We start from the raw sequence: 17,059 nt of genomic DNA on the forward strand, positions 1-17,059 counted from the left end.
TGTTACTATGTACTTATTTATTTATTCTCACCCAAGGATATGTTTTTCCTGATTTTTAGAGAGAGGAGGGGGCGGGGAGAGAAACATTGATGTGAGAGAGATACACCGATTGCCTCCTGTACACACCTGGACAGGGGATGGAACCTGAGACCTTTCTGTATACGGGACAACGGTCCAACCAACCGAGCCATACCAGCCAGGGCGAAACTCTGCCTATCATCTTAAACTGTGAATCTCCTTTAAATGACAACATTGTTAGATTTCTGTTGCTGCTTTTAAACATATTCTGGCATTGGTTGCTGCATGTTTGACCTCAGATTATAAAATGGACTGGAAGTGTTTAATTAAAACTATAAATTTTGCTAAGAGCATTGAGATACTGGGCTTCTTTTTGCTGAAATACTGAGGTGCAAGGCATTTCAAGACAGTTGTGGGTTCCCTTTCTATCTTACAAGTGACTTTGGTGTAAAATTCAGGTTGAGACCTTACAATGTAATTATAGTGCCCTCCACCCCCTTTTGTCCTTTGGGCAACCTTTCTTCTTGGTAGGAAATACAACTGGTGCCTTGGATGGTAGGAAGTAGAGGTGGGGATTGGGCTGCTTCTGGCTGTAAGTCTGCCATACACTACTTCCTTCCGCCTGGCCCCACACTTCCGGCACAGCAGCACTGCTCCGCCAAAAGGCAGAGATCCTGGAGGAGGGCCCAACCAAGTTTATTACTCGCCTTCTGGAAATGTAGGCTTGTGTTTTTTGGCGAGGCATGAGCAAAGCCTAGTTATTAGACTGCTCTGAGATTTAACTCCGTTCAGATTCTGGATACTGACACATGAGTATGTGTGAACAGCGGCCCCATTTCCCCCCAGTTCGCCTGCCCTAGACATGCCCCTAGACAGCTGGCGCTGCCAGCTTTCCTAGTACTGGCTGCAGGTGCCAGGAGCTAGAGCCCCTGATCCTCTTCCACCCCAGCTTGTTTTCAGTCTGCCACAGTGGGCAGTGTAAGAAGCTCCATGTAGCTGCCTCTCTTGTGAGCAATGACAGAGTAACTGGTATCTGTAAGCCAGCTAGTAAGCAGTATTAAGGGCACATGGGTTATAGAATCAGAAATAGGGCTGGGGAAAAGATATTCCCTGTCCTGTATCTCTTTCAGGGAAGAAAAACAAGGAATTTTAGCAAATCTGAGTATTGCTGCAGTGCTGAGAACAATGCCTGGCACAGAGGAACATTTAATAAATGTTTGTTAAGTGAACAATTTAATATATCCTGCAATTATTTCAATATAAACTTTCTTTTATTAGAATAAGTAAAGGTTATGAGAGTTGTATTAGACGGGGTAGGCTATACTGCATCTATAATTAGACTCAGAGATGTGTAATGGCTCAAATACAACATAAGTTTATTTCTTGCTCATATTCAAGGTGGGTGCTTCTGGTTACTAGGTGACTCTCCTCCTTTGAATTCAGGATTCCAGGATCCTCCCTTCTGTGGTTCTGCCATACCCAAAGACCACATTGCTCATAGCATCCAGTTGTTGGAAGGGGCAAGAGAGTGGGGCCAAAGTAAAGGCTATATATATAAAAGTCTAAGCTACCCTTACTACTGGTCAACCGAACGACTGGTCAGTTGGTTGCTATGACGTGCACTTACCACCAGGGGGCAGATGCTCAACACAGGAGCTGCCCCCTGTTGGTTAATGCACTCCCACAGCCAACCTCCCACAGTCTGTCCACCACCACCAACCCTGGCCAGCTGGCCCCCATCCTGGCCAGGCCCAGGAACCTCACCCGTGCACGAATTCGTGCACCAGGCCTCTAGTCTTCTAATAATCAAAGTTGTAGTCCTCCAGATCCACTAAAGTCAGACTGCTTCTTGTTCTCCACTCCTGCCCATGCTTTCTACTATGCTGCCTGCTGCTAGAATCTGGTCTTCATCTCTGCCTGATGAATCCTGTACTCCCATCAGTATAGCCAGCAGCCTATCATTCCCATTGGTTTCAGAAGGCATCTCCTGGCCTTGGCCGTGTAGCTGTTGGTTAGAGCATCGGTTCTATGCACCAAGGGTTCAGTCTGCGATCAGGGCACATACAAGAGGCAGCCAATGAATGCATAAATAAGTGGAATGACAAATTAGTCTCTCTCTCTCTTCCTCTCCCACTCGCTCTCCCTCTCCCTCCCTCCCCCTCCTCCCCTCCCCTTTCTATTCTTCTTCCTCTAAACTCAATAAATTAGAAAATAAAGGGGTCTCCTGCCTCATTTCTCCCCCAGTGCTCAGGAAATGTTTGCTGGGTGAGTTTGTGTAGTGATGATGAGCGTCAGCTCTCTGCATGGGTGACAGTAGGAGCCTGTGGACTTCAGAGGTCAGGCTCTCCCATGTCAGGATAGGTCATCTGGCACAGGGTTTAGGAGCACAAACTCTGTGTCAAGTGAGATACAGGATACCAACATAGTATCTTAGTGTCATCGTCATCATCATCATCATCTCCTCCTCATAGTTGGTGTTGCCTGTTTGTTCTTTAGGCATAAGTTAGAGGATTTCAGCTGTAAAGTATTGATCGCCACACCACATACAAGGCCCGTTCCCTCATCTGAGTCAAAAAAGGGGTTGTGTTCATGGAGAGTTGGGGTGCCTAAGTAAGGGAATTGTAAAGCACATAATTAATCCAGTTTTACACTGTTTAATCACCTCAGCTCAGGCTTAAACTATTGAATGGGTCACTGAGGTCATACAGACTTACTTTTGATTCCCTTGGGTCCTGGCATTGGGAAGGGGAGTCCAGGTCACTGATGTGGCTCCCAGGTTTTCTTCTTCATCCACCCACTCCATCTGCCAGCATGGCTTCTACACACGTCTCCTAAGGAAGTCGAAGTGGTAGTAGTAATAATGCAGCCGTCATTTTTTACATGTTTAACGTGTGCCAGGTCTGGAATGGACATGTTACATACATTATCATCTGTGTATGACAGATAAAGAAACCAAGGTTCAGGGACCCAAAAGGGCAACCATTCAAGGTGACACAGTTGTTAAATAGTGGAGCTGGGTCTCAACCCAGACCTAAAACCCACACTGGAGACTCCAAGTGCTTCCTATGGCAGTTCTTTTTCTTTCTCTTCGATTCTTCATGCAAGGGTTTTTACTTGCCAGCTTCTCTCCAAGTTTGTACCTAATGCTAACTTTCCCGGACCCAATATCCCTTTATTATATTTCCTTCCTGGTTTCACAGTGTATGTTTATCTTTCAAAAGTGATCCTTATAGGATGCAGCCCCTTTAAACAATAACCTTGACGACGACCCCACATTTACATCTTTAAGATGCCAGCTCTCCCTACGCTGAGGCTACCTTTTCTACACTCTTGTGAAGGGATCTCTGAGGACTATGGTAGTCATGGAGGTGGACGGAGAGGGGCAGTCAGGGGAGCCAGGGAGCAGACCTGTGCCAAGGGCCGTCATACCTCCCCAGTCCCACTCTGGAAGGAAGGCAGAGAGAGGGGATCTGTAATTAGAGAGAAAGCAGAAAGGGGACTGACTTGTCAAGGACTCAGAAGATCTGAGGTGTCAGAGTGCCCTGGACTAATGTCTTCATAGAGTCCAGGGAAAGCTCTCCTAAGGGGGAGGGGGGAGAGGGATTTCTGCCCTCCAGCCAGCCTTCTGTCTACCCTTATCTTTTTCTTTTCCTGATGTTCTGCCTTTCAGTGTCTCTCCCTAGCCCTTTTCGGGGGGTGGGGAGGGGTTGGGCGGGGGGCGTTCAAGGGAGAGGGGAATCTGCCTAACATAGTTAGCTTTGGGAACTGCTTAAAGGTTTTGAGGTTTCTTTCCCACCTCCTTGCCTAGACATCACTGCCAGGGGTAAGAAGGCATAAGGGGAAGTTGGGCAAGTCATAAAATAATAATTGGGACGAGGTGATGCAATTCAAATTCCCGAGGTCCTGGTAGCTCTTGGTTCTCTTGAAGACCTAAGTAACATTTGTTCCTTTGCTGAGACAGACACATTGTTTGAACAAAGGAAACAGGATCACTTCAAAATGTCCACTATGTGGTAACCCATACCATTCAGCTGTGTTGTAATTAATGAAAACACTGGCGACAGTCTGCCCATTGTTTGCCGTTGAGCAACAGGAAATGGCAAACTAACAAGGAGCTGGAGAAGGCTTATGTCATTCCAGGGGAAGCAGGCACTGCGCGCAGTTTTGACCGATAGCTTCCTGGTTGCAGATCTAGGTCCACCTGAGCAGGTTCTGTTCCTCATGGACATGGAGATGTGTGTTTGTTTTGACCTTATCGTTTGACTTTGACATTAATCTGTAGTAGATATTTTGTTTTCCTTATGTCCAGAAATGGTGTATTGAAAAACATTGTTTTAGACCACAGTTTTCACACACAGTTATCATTCATCCGACAGGATAGAACTAACTACAGGAAAGGAAACGTCACTGGCCAACTTAGTGCATGGGATAGTTGACAGGAATGTCGTGTGGTGGCCCTTGGACTCAAGAGATGCGGAGTCCAGCCCTGGCTCTGGCAGCACCGGCTGTGTAGACTTAGGCAAATACTTAACCACTTTGGAGTTCATCTGGTAAAATGAGAGGGGTGGGATCAAATGCTCCCTCAGGACCCTTGCCGCTCTAAAGTTCTATGTTCAGAGCCCCCTTCGTGAAGTCAAGAATCATGAAATGCTTGTACAAGTGAAATGTCAGAGTACAAAGTGTGCCAACAGACTTTGCCAGTGAAAATGTCATTCAAGTTGATCTGCTAATAGATAGTTTATCCCTTTAATCTCCTCTCAGGTTTTGTTTTTATAATTTGGTAATTTTTTGTTTTTGTTATTAAGAAATTAAATATTGGTGGTTAAATTAAAAACAAAAGTCTTCTTTCACTGCACTTGAAAATTGAAAGTTGCCATTTAAATTCATCTATTAAGGATTTCGAAAACGTATTGAACACATTGCTCAACATGGTATGTATTTCAGTGAAATGAATTGGCATTTGAATTAATGAGCACTGTAGGAAAGATAGGCAAAGATTCGGTGAGGAGGCCTGGGTTTAAATTCTGGTCTCACTGCTAGTGCTAACTGTGTGACTCTGGGCACATTTTGTGATCCCTGAATCCCCAATTCCACATCACTACTAGGAGAATGATATTTTCCTTATAGGATTGTTGTGAGGAAGAAAGATAATATAGGTATAGTACATAGTACAATGCCTAACATTTAATAGATAATTTATAGTAGTTATAACTAATATACATTATTTTATTGCAGTAATTAAAATAACTGGGGACTTACCGATGGATATAGACTGGGTTCTGCCTACCCAGTCTCCCAATGTGACGTACATAGATTACTAAAGACACAGTCCCACTAGTGTGGATTTCAGTTTTTGTTTTTGAGACTATATGGACTGAGATTTTCCAGAGAAGTTTCCCTTCTTGTGTGCTTTATCTGCCAAAGGTGTGATATGAAAATAAATAGCAAGAGTTTACTCTTGTAAGCTGTCATTGCAAACTGTTGTCTTCAGAAACAGGGTAGCTTTTACATGTACAGTGTGGGGTAATTGGTGACAGTTGGTCTGTGATGCAGTTAATGAAAACACCTGCCCATTGTGTCAGAGAGAGGCACCCCAGAGAACATTAAGGGTGCGTACCTCAGTTAAGGACGTGTACCTCGGTTGTGATTTGATCCCCAGCCCTGGCCTGGTCTGGGTGCCTGCAGGAGGCAATCTCTCTCTCTCTCTCTCTCTCTCTCTCTCTCTCTCTCTCTCTCTCTCTCTCTCTCTCTCGTCTCTCTTTCACCTCAGTGGTCATTATGGAGTCAGTTTACTATACATATAGGCAAAAAAGGTTCCAGGAGGTGGCTGAGATCTCGATTCTGAGGTACCTCCTCACCCTTTTATAGTGTACAGTTCAATGGTTCTTGGTATAGTCACATAGTTGTGCAACCAACACCACTGTCTAATTCCAGAACACTTTCATCACCCCAAAAAGAAACCCCCATAAGTTAGTAATCACTCCCCATCTCCTGTTCTCCTATCCCATAATAATCACTAATCTGCTTTCTACGTCTATGGATTGCCTATTCTAGTCATTTCATATAGACATAATCATATGTGGCCTTTTGTGTCTGACCTCTTTCACTTAGCATGATGCTATCAAAGCTCATCCATGTTGCAGCCTTGCATTTGTTGCAGATGTTGTCAGTTGCATTCCTTATCCTATGTAATAAAAGGCTAATATGCAAATTGTCCCTACGGGTGGGAGTTAGACGTGCGCTGACCACTAGGGGGTGATGCGGAACATGGCAGGCGTTGGTGACACGGTGCTGGCAGTGGGCAGCAGTGGAGGCACTACCAGCCCCGATGGGCCCCTATGCAAGCAGGACTGCGGTGCGATGGTGGAGCAGGTGAGCAGGTGGCGCCAGGCCAAGGCGGGTACGAAGGGATGCCCCAGCCGGCAGCCGCTAGGGACCCTACCCATGCATGAATTTCGGGCACTAGGCCTCTAGTTATCTATAATAATAAAAGCATAATGCGCTAATTAGACCAGACGAAGCAGGAGCTGCGAGGGCCTAGGCAGTCGCCGCAGTTGCCTTAGGCCAAGGCAAGCCGCTGCAGCTGCGAGGGCTGAGCCCTTGCATGAATTTCATGCATTGGGCCTCTAGTGGTTGAATAGTATTCCATTGTATGAAAAGAGACCACATTTTGTTTATCCATTCATCAGTTGGTGGATATTTTTCTTTGAATGCGGTCATATGGTATAATCTGAGAATTTCTTAGTTTCATTTTAGCATTATGAAACACAAATCTCTAAGCAGATTTGGCCATTCCATGGAATTTGTTATTAGTTCTCTTCTATTTTTAGATTGCTTTTGTATAAATCCTCTCATTTATAATCTTTATAACACTACTGTGAGATGGGAAGGATGGATGACAGGTGTTATTATTACCACTTTAAAAAAGTAGAAGCTGAGACTCAGTTTGTGATTTGTCATACAACTAGTAGAACTTAAATTCAAGCTTTTTTTTAAAACTTTTTTTATTGTTGACACTATTACAGATGTCCCCATTTTCACCTCCCCTTTGCCCACCTCCACCCAGCCCACTCCCCTTCCCTCTGACCAACACCACAGCATGGTCTGTATGTGTGTCTGTGTCTATGTTGTTCGACTAATTCCTTCACCTTGTTTCATCTAGTCCCCACCTCCCTCACAGCTGTCAGTCTGTTTCATGTATCCATTGTTTCTATTACCCTTCTGTCTTTTTATGGTAATGAATTATTAGCCATGTCAAGGATTTAGGGTGGGGGTGAACCTACATTGCTAAAAATCAGTAATATGTCTATCTCCAAATAGGCATTTGAGGCATAGCCAAGTCCCTACAGATTGATACTGGCCCCAGAATTGATTATTTAGATAGCTACAAAACAGGATGAATTGTCATTTTTCCTTTTAACCCTTTAGCTAAAAAAATAATAAATAAAAAAAATCTTACAATAAAAGAACAGAATTGTATGTCACTGTATATTTGTTACATTTGAAGCACAGGGGTTGCCTGTGCAAGGGAGGAACAGAACTGGGGCAGGATTCAGAATGTGAGAAGAGGGACAGATAGCCCTTGGATGGCTGGCCTTGGCTCACCATGGCCTCCTCCCCAGGAGCTCATGTTCTTAAATTGAATTTAGGTGTAGAATGAGCACAGAGAAAGTGAGCTATCTATTGAGATCAAATAAAAATTGACCTCGAGGCTTAAGTTAACTGAGCGACATCACATTAAAAGTTGGACATTACTTTTAAAGGATGTAGAGGTGTGTGATTTTTTTTAACATAGTATCCTTAAATCCTTCAGCGGTCTTTTTTGTTTTTAGCATTTCATGTAAACATAAGTAACTTAGGGATAGGAAAAGCAACAATCTATCGATCATATAGACTTGAATTTTGTTAACTGTGGAACACAATTTACCTGCTCATTTTTCTTTTGACCCATAAAAAAGTTATTAAACTTACTTTGGCCATCTTGTACAGTATCTATATGAGGCTCTCTTGTTTTTGGCTCGTGCATCTTTTCTAACTTAAAGCTATACGCCCTTGTAAAATGTATCACTACTTTGAAGAGATTACCTTTAGTTTGAAAAGGAAATCACATTAAGCATATAGGCATCTTTCATTAGGATGACCCACCTGTCCCAAACCAGCATCAAAGCTTACTTTATCAGGAAACTTTATGTAGCAAAAGAATTTAAGCTGTGTACTCGCATTGGAGAAGATGCTAAAGCTCTTCTGTCTGCTTTCAAAATGTTTTTTTAAAAAAATACACATGCACATTCACATATATATTTATAGTTTACCATGTTGGGTAACACCAGACAGTGGTAATAGTTACTCATTGTCATGGCTGAACATAAAAACACAAGGAAGGACTTGTAGGCAAGTAGTGATTTCAGTTATTACGTAGTGTGAAGTGTTTCTGTCAGGAAACTTTGGGATGAGTAATGTGACTCTGTGGTAAGATTTTTCAGTAGCAGAAATTCAGAACACAAATAAAACTTGTCAGCAAAAACACACAGTGGTGAACTGTCATCTGAGTGACTGTGAAAGCCTTGACGATGGTGTAATAGAGATGAGTCATAACAACAGAGATACAGTGTGTCTATTTGGATACCTCAAAATGTCAGCCTTTTTTTCTGCCTTATTTATGAAATTTCTTACCTCTAGTACCATGCTGAATAGAAGTGATGAGAGTGAGCATCCTTGTTCCTGATCTTAGGGGAGAAAGTGTCTTTCACCACTAACTGTAGCTTTTCCATAGATGCCCTTTATCAATTGAGGACTGTTGTTCTGTTTCTAGTTTGCTGAAATTTTTAATAATTGAATTTGTTGAATGCTTTTTTTGCATCTATTGAAATGATTATGATTTTTAATCTTTATTCTGTTGAAATGGCAGATTACTTTGACTGCCAGATGCTGTAAAAGCATGCATCCTTGAGATAAGCCTCACTTGGTTAGGATGCATTACCCTTTCATATACTGCTGGATTTGATTTGCTGATATTTTGGATCCATATCCAGCAGTGGACTGACCAGGTGGGCAAATAGGCTGCCCCATCTATATAGGGAACAAATTTGAGCACATTCTGCAGAAATCTAATGTTTTGGTAAAGCCCACAGATATACCCACAAGTAATCTCACCTCCTTTTACACCTGTCCATTGAAATGTACTGCCACAAAACACACACACACACACAAAAACACGTATGAATATGTAGGACAAGGTTTTAAATATGAGTTTGAGAGTAATATTTGGTTCCTTGAGGCCAGGGACTTTACCTCATTTATGTCTATCAGTTAAAGATTAAATTCAGCTGCTGTTACAGAGATCCGAAATTACAGTGGCTTATATAGAATGGAAGTTTATGGTTCTCTCCCATGCCTGGTACTACTCTCAGCCACAAAAGTCCTCATGGACCCAGATTTCTCTAGCTCTCTGCTCTGCCAAACCAGTGATGTGACCTTAGTTATTCTTGTGGTCTAACGGGGCTGCATCCACATTCCGGCAACAGCAGAGTGAAGGAAGGGACGAAGAGGAGGAGGAGGAGGAGAACAAAGAGTGTGCCAGCTAACAGCTGCCACGGGCAACCTCCACATATACATCCACTGACTAGAACTTAGTCACTGCAAAGCAAGGTTTTCAAGGCAAGGGTTGTGGAGAATAAACAGGCATTCTCTGTGTTGGAAAATCTTTTTTTTTTTTTAAACATTTAAATGATGTTTCTGGAAGTTCCTGTAACAAACTTATTTGCAACATTTCTCTTTCTGGGCCCGAGTTTCCTGGAATAGTAAAGTTATGTTAACAAAGACAGTGGAAAAGAAACGTCATATTAATGTACACAGTAAGCTGTGTGGGTGTGAATAGTTTTGGTTCTCAGTATCTATATCCCTATGATCTTGCATATTCACCCTGTAGTACTCAACACATGTCTGTTTATGCTTCTAGAATCTTTGTTCCAAAAGTAGAAATAGGAAAGGTGAGTAAGGATAAGTCCCAGATGGTCACAATGGTAAGATCCAGAATTGCATTAGATAGTGACTTTACTGCCTAAACTCACGTCAGATGTGCTAGAATAAGTCTGCACTGGGGTTCATTAACCATACAAAGACAGGGACAGGGATTAGGGATCAGGAACAGTGTTGCCTCAAGAGAGAAAATGACAAAAGAAATAGGTATCACCAATTTTACTATACTTTTCCAGGTATTAAAGTCTTACTTGCACCAAATTGAGACTTTCTTGTAGCAATCAGAAAGAATGGGAAAGGATTTAAAAGGCAATGACTTTTTCCATCATGTACTTTGACATTGTTCAATGCCAAGCCATGTACCAACTGAAATTTCACATACCAACTACAATCTCATACACACTAGTGGGGGACTCTCTTGCTTGGGAAATACGTGTAAAAGGAAGATGCTGGACTGAGGAGATGTGAGTTCTAGGCTTGGTTCTGTTGTTCTGAGACCTTGGAGGTCATTCAACCTTAAGTTGTTTTTTTCTTTCATGGACTGTTATGCAATTGGCTCTTGAAAGCCAAACTGTAAGCATGTAAGAATAGCATGCTTGAGTATGTATTCTCACCTAAGCATGAAACATGATGTGGCTTTGAACTAAAGCTGTGGCTACATTAAACATGGGCCCCAGCTGGATGCGGAAATGTGTAGGGACGTACTACACATTACTATTGAGCAAACACCTTGCTAAAATGGTTGTAAAGACTCTCTGATCAAGTAAATATCAGGGGGAATGGGCTGATTGCCAAGGGCCTTAGACATGATAAACTCATGTGCCTGTCTACTCTGTTGCGTTGGGAGTTGGGGGATGGGATGCCCCTGTCAAGTGAAATGCGATCCCAGGACCGGGCTGGTTCTTGTGAGGATTCCAACTGGCTCCCCCATCTCCTGCTGCCTCTCAGAAGTGGAGTGTGTCGGTGTTGGATTGAATCGCCACCCTGGAAAGGCAATAATTTACCTGCTTACTACCTCCAGAGTGCTGAGTGACTAAGTGGGGTTGCACAAAACCCTCTGAAAGTATAAGCTGTTTCCACATTATTTGGAGTTTCCCACTTGGATGGTTTTTGTTTTCTCCTTGCACCCCGTCCCGCTAGCTGTCTTTTTGTCCCCTAGGCATTAGAGAACGAGGGAGGAACCAACCCAGAAATCAAGCACTGAGTTCTCACACCATCCCTCTGTCCACAGTGTAAAAACAGAACTGGTTCTTTTTTGTTAGAGTTAGCTTTGGTCTCTTCGATGTTAGTTAGTTAGTTAGTTAGTTAGTTAGTTAGTTAGTTAGTTTTGTCTTGGTCACACATTTGCAGAGGCCCTGAGGTAGCTTGATGGAATGCCAGCACTTGACACGATTGTGGTTGGGAAGGGGCGTGCTCCTGGGATAGATGACATGGGCAGCCGTAGCACTTGAACTCTGGGATAGCAGTGTGAGTCTTTGGTAATTTGTTTCTTCACCGGTCGGGGGAGGAAACTGGGAGGGAGTGGATGTGGGGGTCTACTCAGAGGAGGGGGTACAGGCACCGGACATGCTGGAGGTTCCCTGCCCCTACTTCATCCAGATGGTAGGTTCCAAAGAACTTCACGAGGGGAGAAAAGAGGTCACAGAAGGGGAGCCGAAGCCTCGAGTTTGTTTAACTGGGGGAGAGGATACACGAAGCGCTCCTCACCGTTTGCCTCGTAGGGCATGGACTTGAGCCGTGGGTGGCATCTCGGTCCTGGCAGGGAAAGCCACCAGGGAAGAGAGGGAGAATGAAGAGTGAGGTTTAAAGCACCTCCGTGCCCCCCGAGTCCTGTGCGACATGTGTTTGCAGGTGTTATTTCATCCTCACAGCAACGTGCAGGCCTGAATTTGTTCCGTTGCTTGCAGATGAAGACCTTGAGATAGAAAGCATAGTTATTATCAACCCACGTGGCAGAGCCTGCTTCAGACCCTGGTCTGTCAGATTTCTGAGCCCAGGATTCTTTCATGTAGAGAGACCGAGATAGAAATCCCAGGGTCTCAACGAGGTATAAATGGCTCATGTTCCCAAAACACAGAGCTGAGACAGTCATCTCTTAGTCTCCCTCTAATGATGGCTCTAGGGCTGCAGTTGATAAAGTTTTTTTTTCATGAAGGTTTTTCAATCCCCCAGTGCTTGCTTCCCCTCAAGCTAGCCGGCTCCCACCTGACCTGAGGGACTCTGTGCCTCCATGGAGCGCTGACCACCGGACGCTCCAGAGAGGACTTGAACTAGATTAATGCATTTCACTTCCTTTCCTTCTACAGATGGACATTTCTGTAGAAACTCTCTTTAGCTTCATGCAAGAGCGCCAGAAACGGTATGCCAAGTACGCGGAGCAGATCCAGAAAGTCAACGAAATGTCCGCCATCCTCCGCCGCATCCAGATGGGCATAGACCAGACCGTGCCCCTGATGGAGAGGCTCAACAGCATGCTGCCCGAGGGCGAGCGGCTGGAGCCCTTCAGCATGAAGCCGGACCGAGAGCTCAAGCTGTAGCGGCTTCTCCCCTCCGGCCAGGAGGTGTTCCCTGGGGACAGTGCCTGGTGCCACCAGTACCCTGAGGACATTTGGAACCAAAGTCGGATGCTGTGACCGGGCTCGGAGCTGGTGGAAGGGGCTGTGAGGCAGCCCGCTGGCCTGAAGACCTCATGTTGCCCTACCTCCCCCTCTCCTTGATGCAGTTTCCTTGACAAAATGAGCCAAACTAATTCTCAGTGGTACCTGAAGTCGGAACGGTTTTATTAGGAATTCTTTCCAGAACTCTGCATTGGGAGTTATTTTTATTTTGTTTAGCTTTTTTAAATTGAGAGTGTATATTATTTAGTCTGGCTTGTGGAGTGAAGATGTGGAGCGAAGGGGAGGAATATGTTACGGAGCTCTGTCCTTGATGCCTACATGAAATGTTGTCAAGGCTCTGGGTTATGGGTTGTAAGCATAAAGAACTAATTTAATCCGGGTCTGTGTGTTGTTACTATCCTACCCCATTTCCACCCACAGGCCTTTCTGTGGGCGCCCTCTTCCTGCCCCAGTGAACCCGTGTTGGTGTGTGCCAGCTTATGGTGTGTTGTCATCGGAAACTGGTGACGCCCTATCTACACCCTCACAGGCTCATCTCCCACTGACAACTGGGTTTCTGATGCACAGCTCAGTTTCTCTTTGTTACATCGACACTGCAGGACGCCCGTTTGTGTAACAAGGTTCTAGCCAGCATCTGTTTCACTGGCCTGGCAGACGTGTGGCGCGGCCAGCTTTGATTGGACACCCGGCAGCACTCACTCAGCAGGCGTTCATGGCGCCATCGGATGTGCCAGACCCTGTGCCGGGAAGATGGAAATGGCCACAGCGTCCCTACCCTTCTTTTCTGAAGACAGTAAACTCAGAGTGATGCTGATTTCTGAGAGTTTAGGAAATGAAGCAATTTGAGTAACCAGAGCTACTTCGTGCAGTACTTTGCATGTCATAAATGTTCAAATGGAAGAAAAACTGAAGAAGCAAAGGAATGGGGTATGGGAACAGGTCCAGGCAGGGGAACTGAGTCAGAGATGGGGAGGAAGGGAAGCCCTGGGCCAGGATGTCGTACAGGACTCACCGTGCTCCCTTTACTCCTCCAAGCCTGAGGGGTTTCTTCAATGTCAGAAACAGCCTTCGGTATGTTTGTAAGATGAACGTCGATCTCACTTAACTTAGCATATCCCAGGCAAACTTTACCTGCTTCTTGGAGTTTACAGTTTTTTAAATCTTGGATTGTAATGAGGTACTATCTTGCAAGGTCCATAGAACCCAGAATAAGCTGTAGGACATAAAGAGCTTGAAACAGAGAAAGATCAATGGAGTACAATTTAGTCCAGGATGGACAGTATTCAGGACTATATTCTGAATGACAGAAGAAACAGGAATATTCTAAGCTACATGGAAAAAAATTTTTTTTAAAAAACTCAGACGTAGGAAAACAACAGTTTCTAGGATTTTCTAAGGACCAAAATAATATCAAAATTGTTCATTTCCTCTGAGTCAGGAAGACAAGTTGGAAACCAGAGCCCAGAGAAGAGGCCAGGTTGCATCTACCTATTTCCCAGGATGCCCCCAGCACCCATTTCTGCCTTCCCGGGCACTGGGAAGGTGGGTGGAGACGTCAGCCTGAGGAGGTGGAGTGGTCTGAGGGAACCGTGGAGGAACACGAAGCAGTGAGCTGGGAGCGGGGAGCTATGCCCTTACCTCTCTGGGGCCACACCGGTGAAAGAAGCTCATCATCATAATGCCTTTTGGGTGGTCAGATCTTAATGACTGAGTAACGTATCTTCCCTTCATTGATGGGCAGCACTCCCTTCGCTCACATACTAAACTTATTCTAATCATCCCAAACCTACAGCATGTTCTTGTGTTTGGAGCTGGGTTCTGTCTTCAACAGCAACTCAAAAAAAGACAATGCTGGTGATGGCTTTAAAATGCCACTACTGTCAGCTGGTTAATACTCATTGCCCTACCTGGCCTATTGATCTTTCTCTGCATACTCTTTCATGCTGTTTTTTATATTAATATTATAATTTCACAATACATTTTAACATGGCTATACTAGGTTCCACCTACTCTCATGACTATTTTCTTTTCTAACTTCATTTTTTAAATCTCTAAACTGGCAGAAAAGTGGAAAATTATAATACAAGGAACACTCATATTCCCTTCACCTGGACTGACAGTAAGTGGCATTTTAAAGCCATCACCATCATTGTCCTCTTTTGAGTTCCTGTTGAATACAGAACCCAGCTCCGAACACAAGGACATGCTGTAGCTTTCAGAGAAGGAAGGGCTTGTTGTCTACACGGCTGGATAAAGAGCTCAGGTGCCATCACCCTCACTGCACTTACTTCATAGTAAAATGAATTAGACAAAACATGGCGTTAACTTAGATTACAGTCCTGAATAGATACTTATTGGAGAGCAGCAGAGGAGAACAATGTATTTTTAAAGAATACTAGTTAATTTGATATTTATGGTGTGTGGTAGTTTCACAGTATTGTCCCCTTGGCTAACTTATACAGTAGGTCCTCAGGTTACGTCGGAGATCCGTTCCTACGGCACAACGTAACGTGACTTCCGCCGTAATTCAGAACCCACCTCCATAAGCACCTATGTCACTCACATGGAGCACATACACAGCAGTAATGAAGTGAAACAGTAAAAAAAAATTAAAAGAAAGATAACAATTCCTGACCTTTACTTGTGGTAAATAATAAAAAACATAAAGCACATATGTACATACGTTGAAATGACAACTTTATTTATCTACACTAATAAAAGAGAAAAATGGTAATTGGCGTATGACGCTACCCTTTTCATTGGCTAATCAGGGCTATATGCAAATTAACTGCCAACAAGATGGCGGTTAATTTGCATATGTAGGCACAATGCAGGGAGGCAAAAGGGAAAGCAGGAAGAAGCCCCCTGCCATTGACAGTGATCGGAAACCCAGCGGGGAGCTAAGAGCTGGGGGGCAGGGCAAAGGCGGCCCTGGGGCCGCCTTTGCCCTGCCCCCTAGCCACGATCGGAGAATCAGGTGCCTTTTCCACCCTGGCCAGTGATAGCAGGAAGTAGGGGTGGAGCCAGCGATGGGAGCTGGGCACGGTTGAAGCTGGCAGTCCCAGGAGCTAGGGGTCCCTTGCCTGGGCCTAAAACGGAGCCCACGATTGCGGGGCCGCTGCAGCTGCAGGTCCCCGCTGCCCGGGCCGGACGCCTCAGCCAGAGGCGTCCTGCAGGGGCAGGGGTGGAGCCTGCGCGATCACGGTGCCCCCCGCTGCCACTGCAGGTCCCCGCTGCCCGGGCCGGATGCCTAGGCCAGAGGCGTTAGGCCTGGGCAGGGGCAGAGCCTGCAACCGCGGGGAGCTGGGGGTCCCCTGCCTAGGCCTAATGCTTCGGCCAGAGGTGTTAGGCCTGGGCAGGGGCAGAGCAGGAGATTGCGGCGCTGCTGCCACTGTGGGTCCCCGCTGCCCGGGCCGGATGCCTTGGCCAGAGGCATCAGGCCTGGGCTGGGGGCAAAACCAGTGATGGGGGGAGATGAGGGTCCCCTGCCCAGGCCTGACGCCTCTGTCAGAGGCGTCAGGCCTGGGCAAGGGGCCGATCCTGCGATTGGAGGGTGATGGGGGTCAACGCCTGAGGGCTCCCAGTATGTGAGAGGGGGCAGGCTGGGCTGAGGGACACTCCCCCCCACACACACACCCAGTGCACGAATTTCGTGCACCGGGCCCCTAGAGTGTGTGTGTGTGTGTGTGTGTGTGTGTGTGTATGAATGAATGGGAAATGGCGACGTAACCACAAAACGACGTACGTTGAGTCCGATGTAACCAGAGGACTGTCTGTACTGTGTTACCCAGAATTCCCTTCCCTGTTTATTTCCAGTTAGGTTTGGCCACAAGAGGAGCGTGCGTGTCACTTGTTAGGGAAATAATGCCAGGCCCAGGCTTAGTGCTGGAAGTTGCCATGGGTCGGGCCATGTTGCATCTCATGCACATTTCATGGGTCCAGTGGACAGCAGCTGGGCCCAGAGCTTCTCCAGCTCCCCAGCTCCTCGGAACTCGGCCCGCTGCTCTGCCAAATCGCAGGCCAGGTGTGACTGGCTCCTTCAGGTCATCTGCAGCAGGGAGGACGCAGGCTCCAAGGAGAGGCCAGCTGGGTTCTGGTGAGATGGATGTTGGGTCCACCGTGTTGCTTGCAGGCTTCAGTTGTACTGGCTCTCCCCGCTGCACATCCAGCTTCTCGCCCGGCCACCTGTCCGGTGACTTCAGGCCAAGAGAAAACAGCTGAACTGAGACTTCTACCAGCTGCCGTAACTAACTGCTTAAGGTCAGTTCCTGTAACAGCCCTCCCTATTCTGCTCATTCCTAGTGGTTCTCTGATAACTCAGTGTTACCTGTGCTTTCTCTACTCAATATTTTACTTTCTCCACTGGATTCCGGGAATCGGGGTGATTTGTTATTTCAAGTAACAGGTATGCTTGATGTCTGCTGGTTAATACTCGATGACCTACC

At 45.6% G+C, this 17,059-nt stretch overlaps 1 protein-coding gene across 2 annotated transcripts in view; it reads left to right on the forward strand.

Moving 5' to 3' along the window:
• Positions 1 to 12,993, forward strand: part of BORCS5 (BLOC-1 related complex subunit 5) — a 71,822-nt gene extending 58,829 nt beyond the window's left edge. For both annotated transcript variants that reach the window (XM_059682223.1, XM_059682222.1), the window contains exon 4: positions 12,303 to 12,993. In XM_059682223.1, coding sequence (XP_059538206.1) covers positions 12,303 to 12,533 — 231 coding nt within the window. In that variant the 3' untranslated portion in view covers positions 12,534 to 12,993. The remainder of the gene's footprint in view (positions 1 to 12,302) is intronic.
• The last annotated feature ends 4,066 nt before the right edge of the window (positions 12,994 to 17,059 follow it).

The sequence above is a fragment of the Myotis daubentonii genome, chromosome 2 (assembly GCF_963259705.1).
Source record: "Myotis daubentonii chromosome 2, mMyoDau2.1, whole genome shotgun sequence".
NCBI lineage: Eukaryota > Metazoa > Chordata > Mammalia > Chiroptera > Vespertilionidae > Myotis > Myotis daubentonii.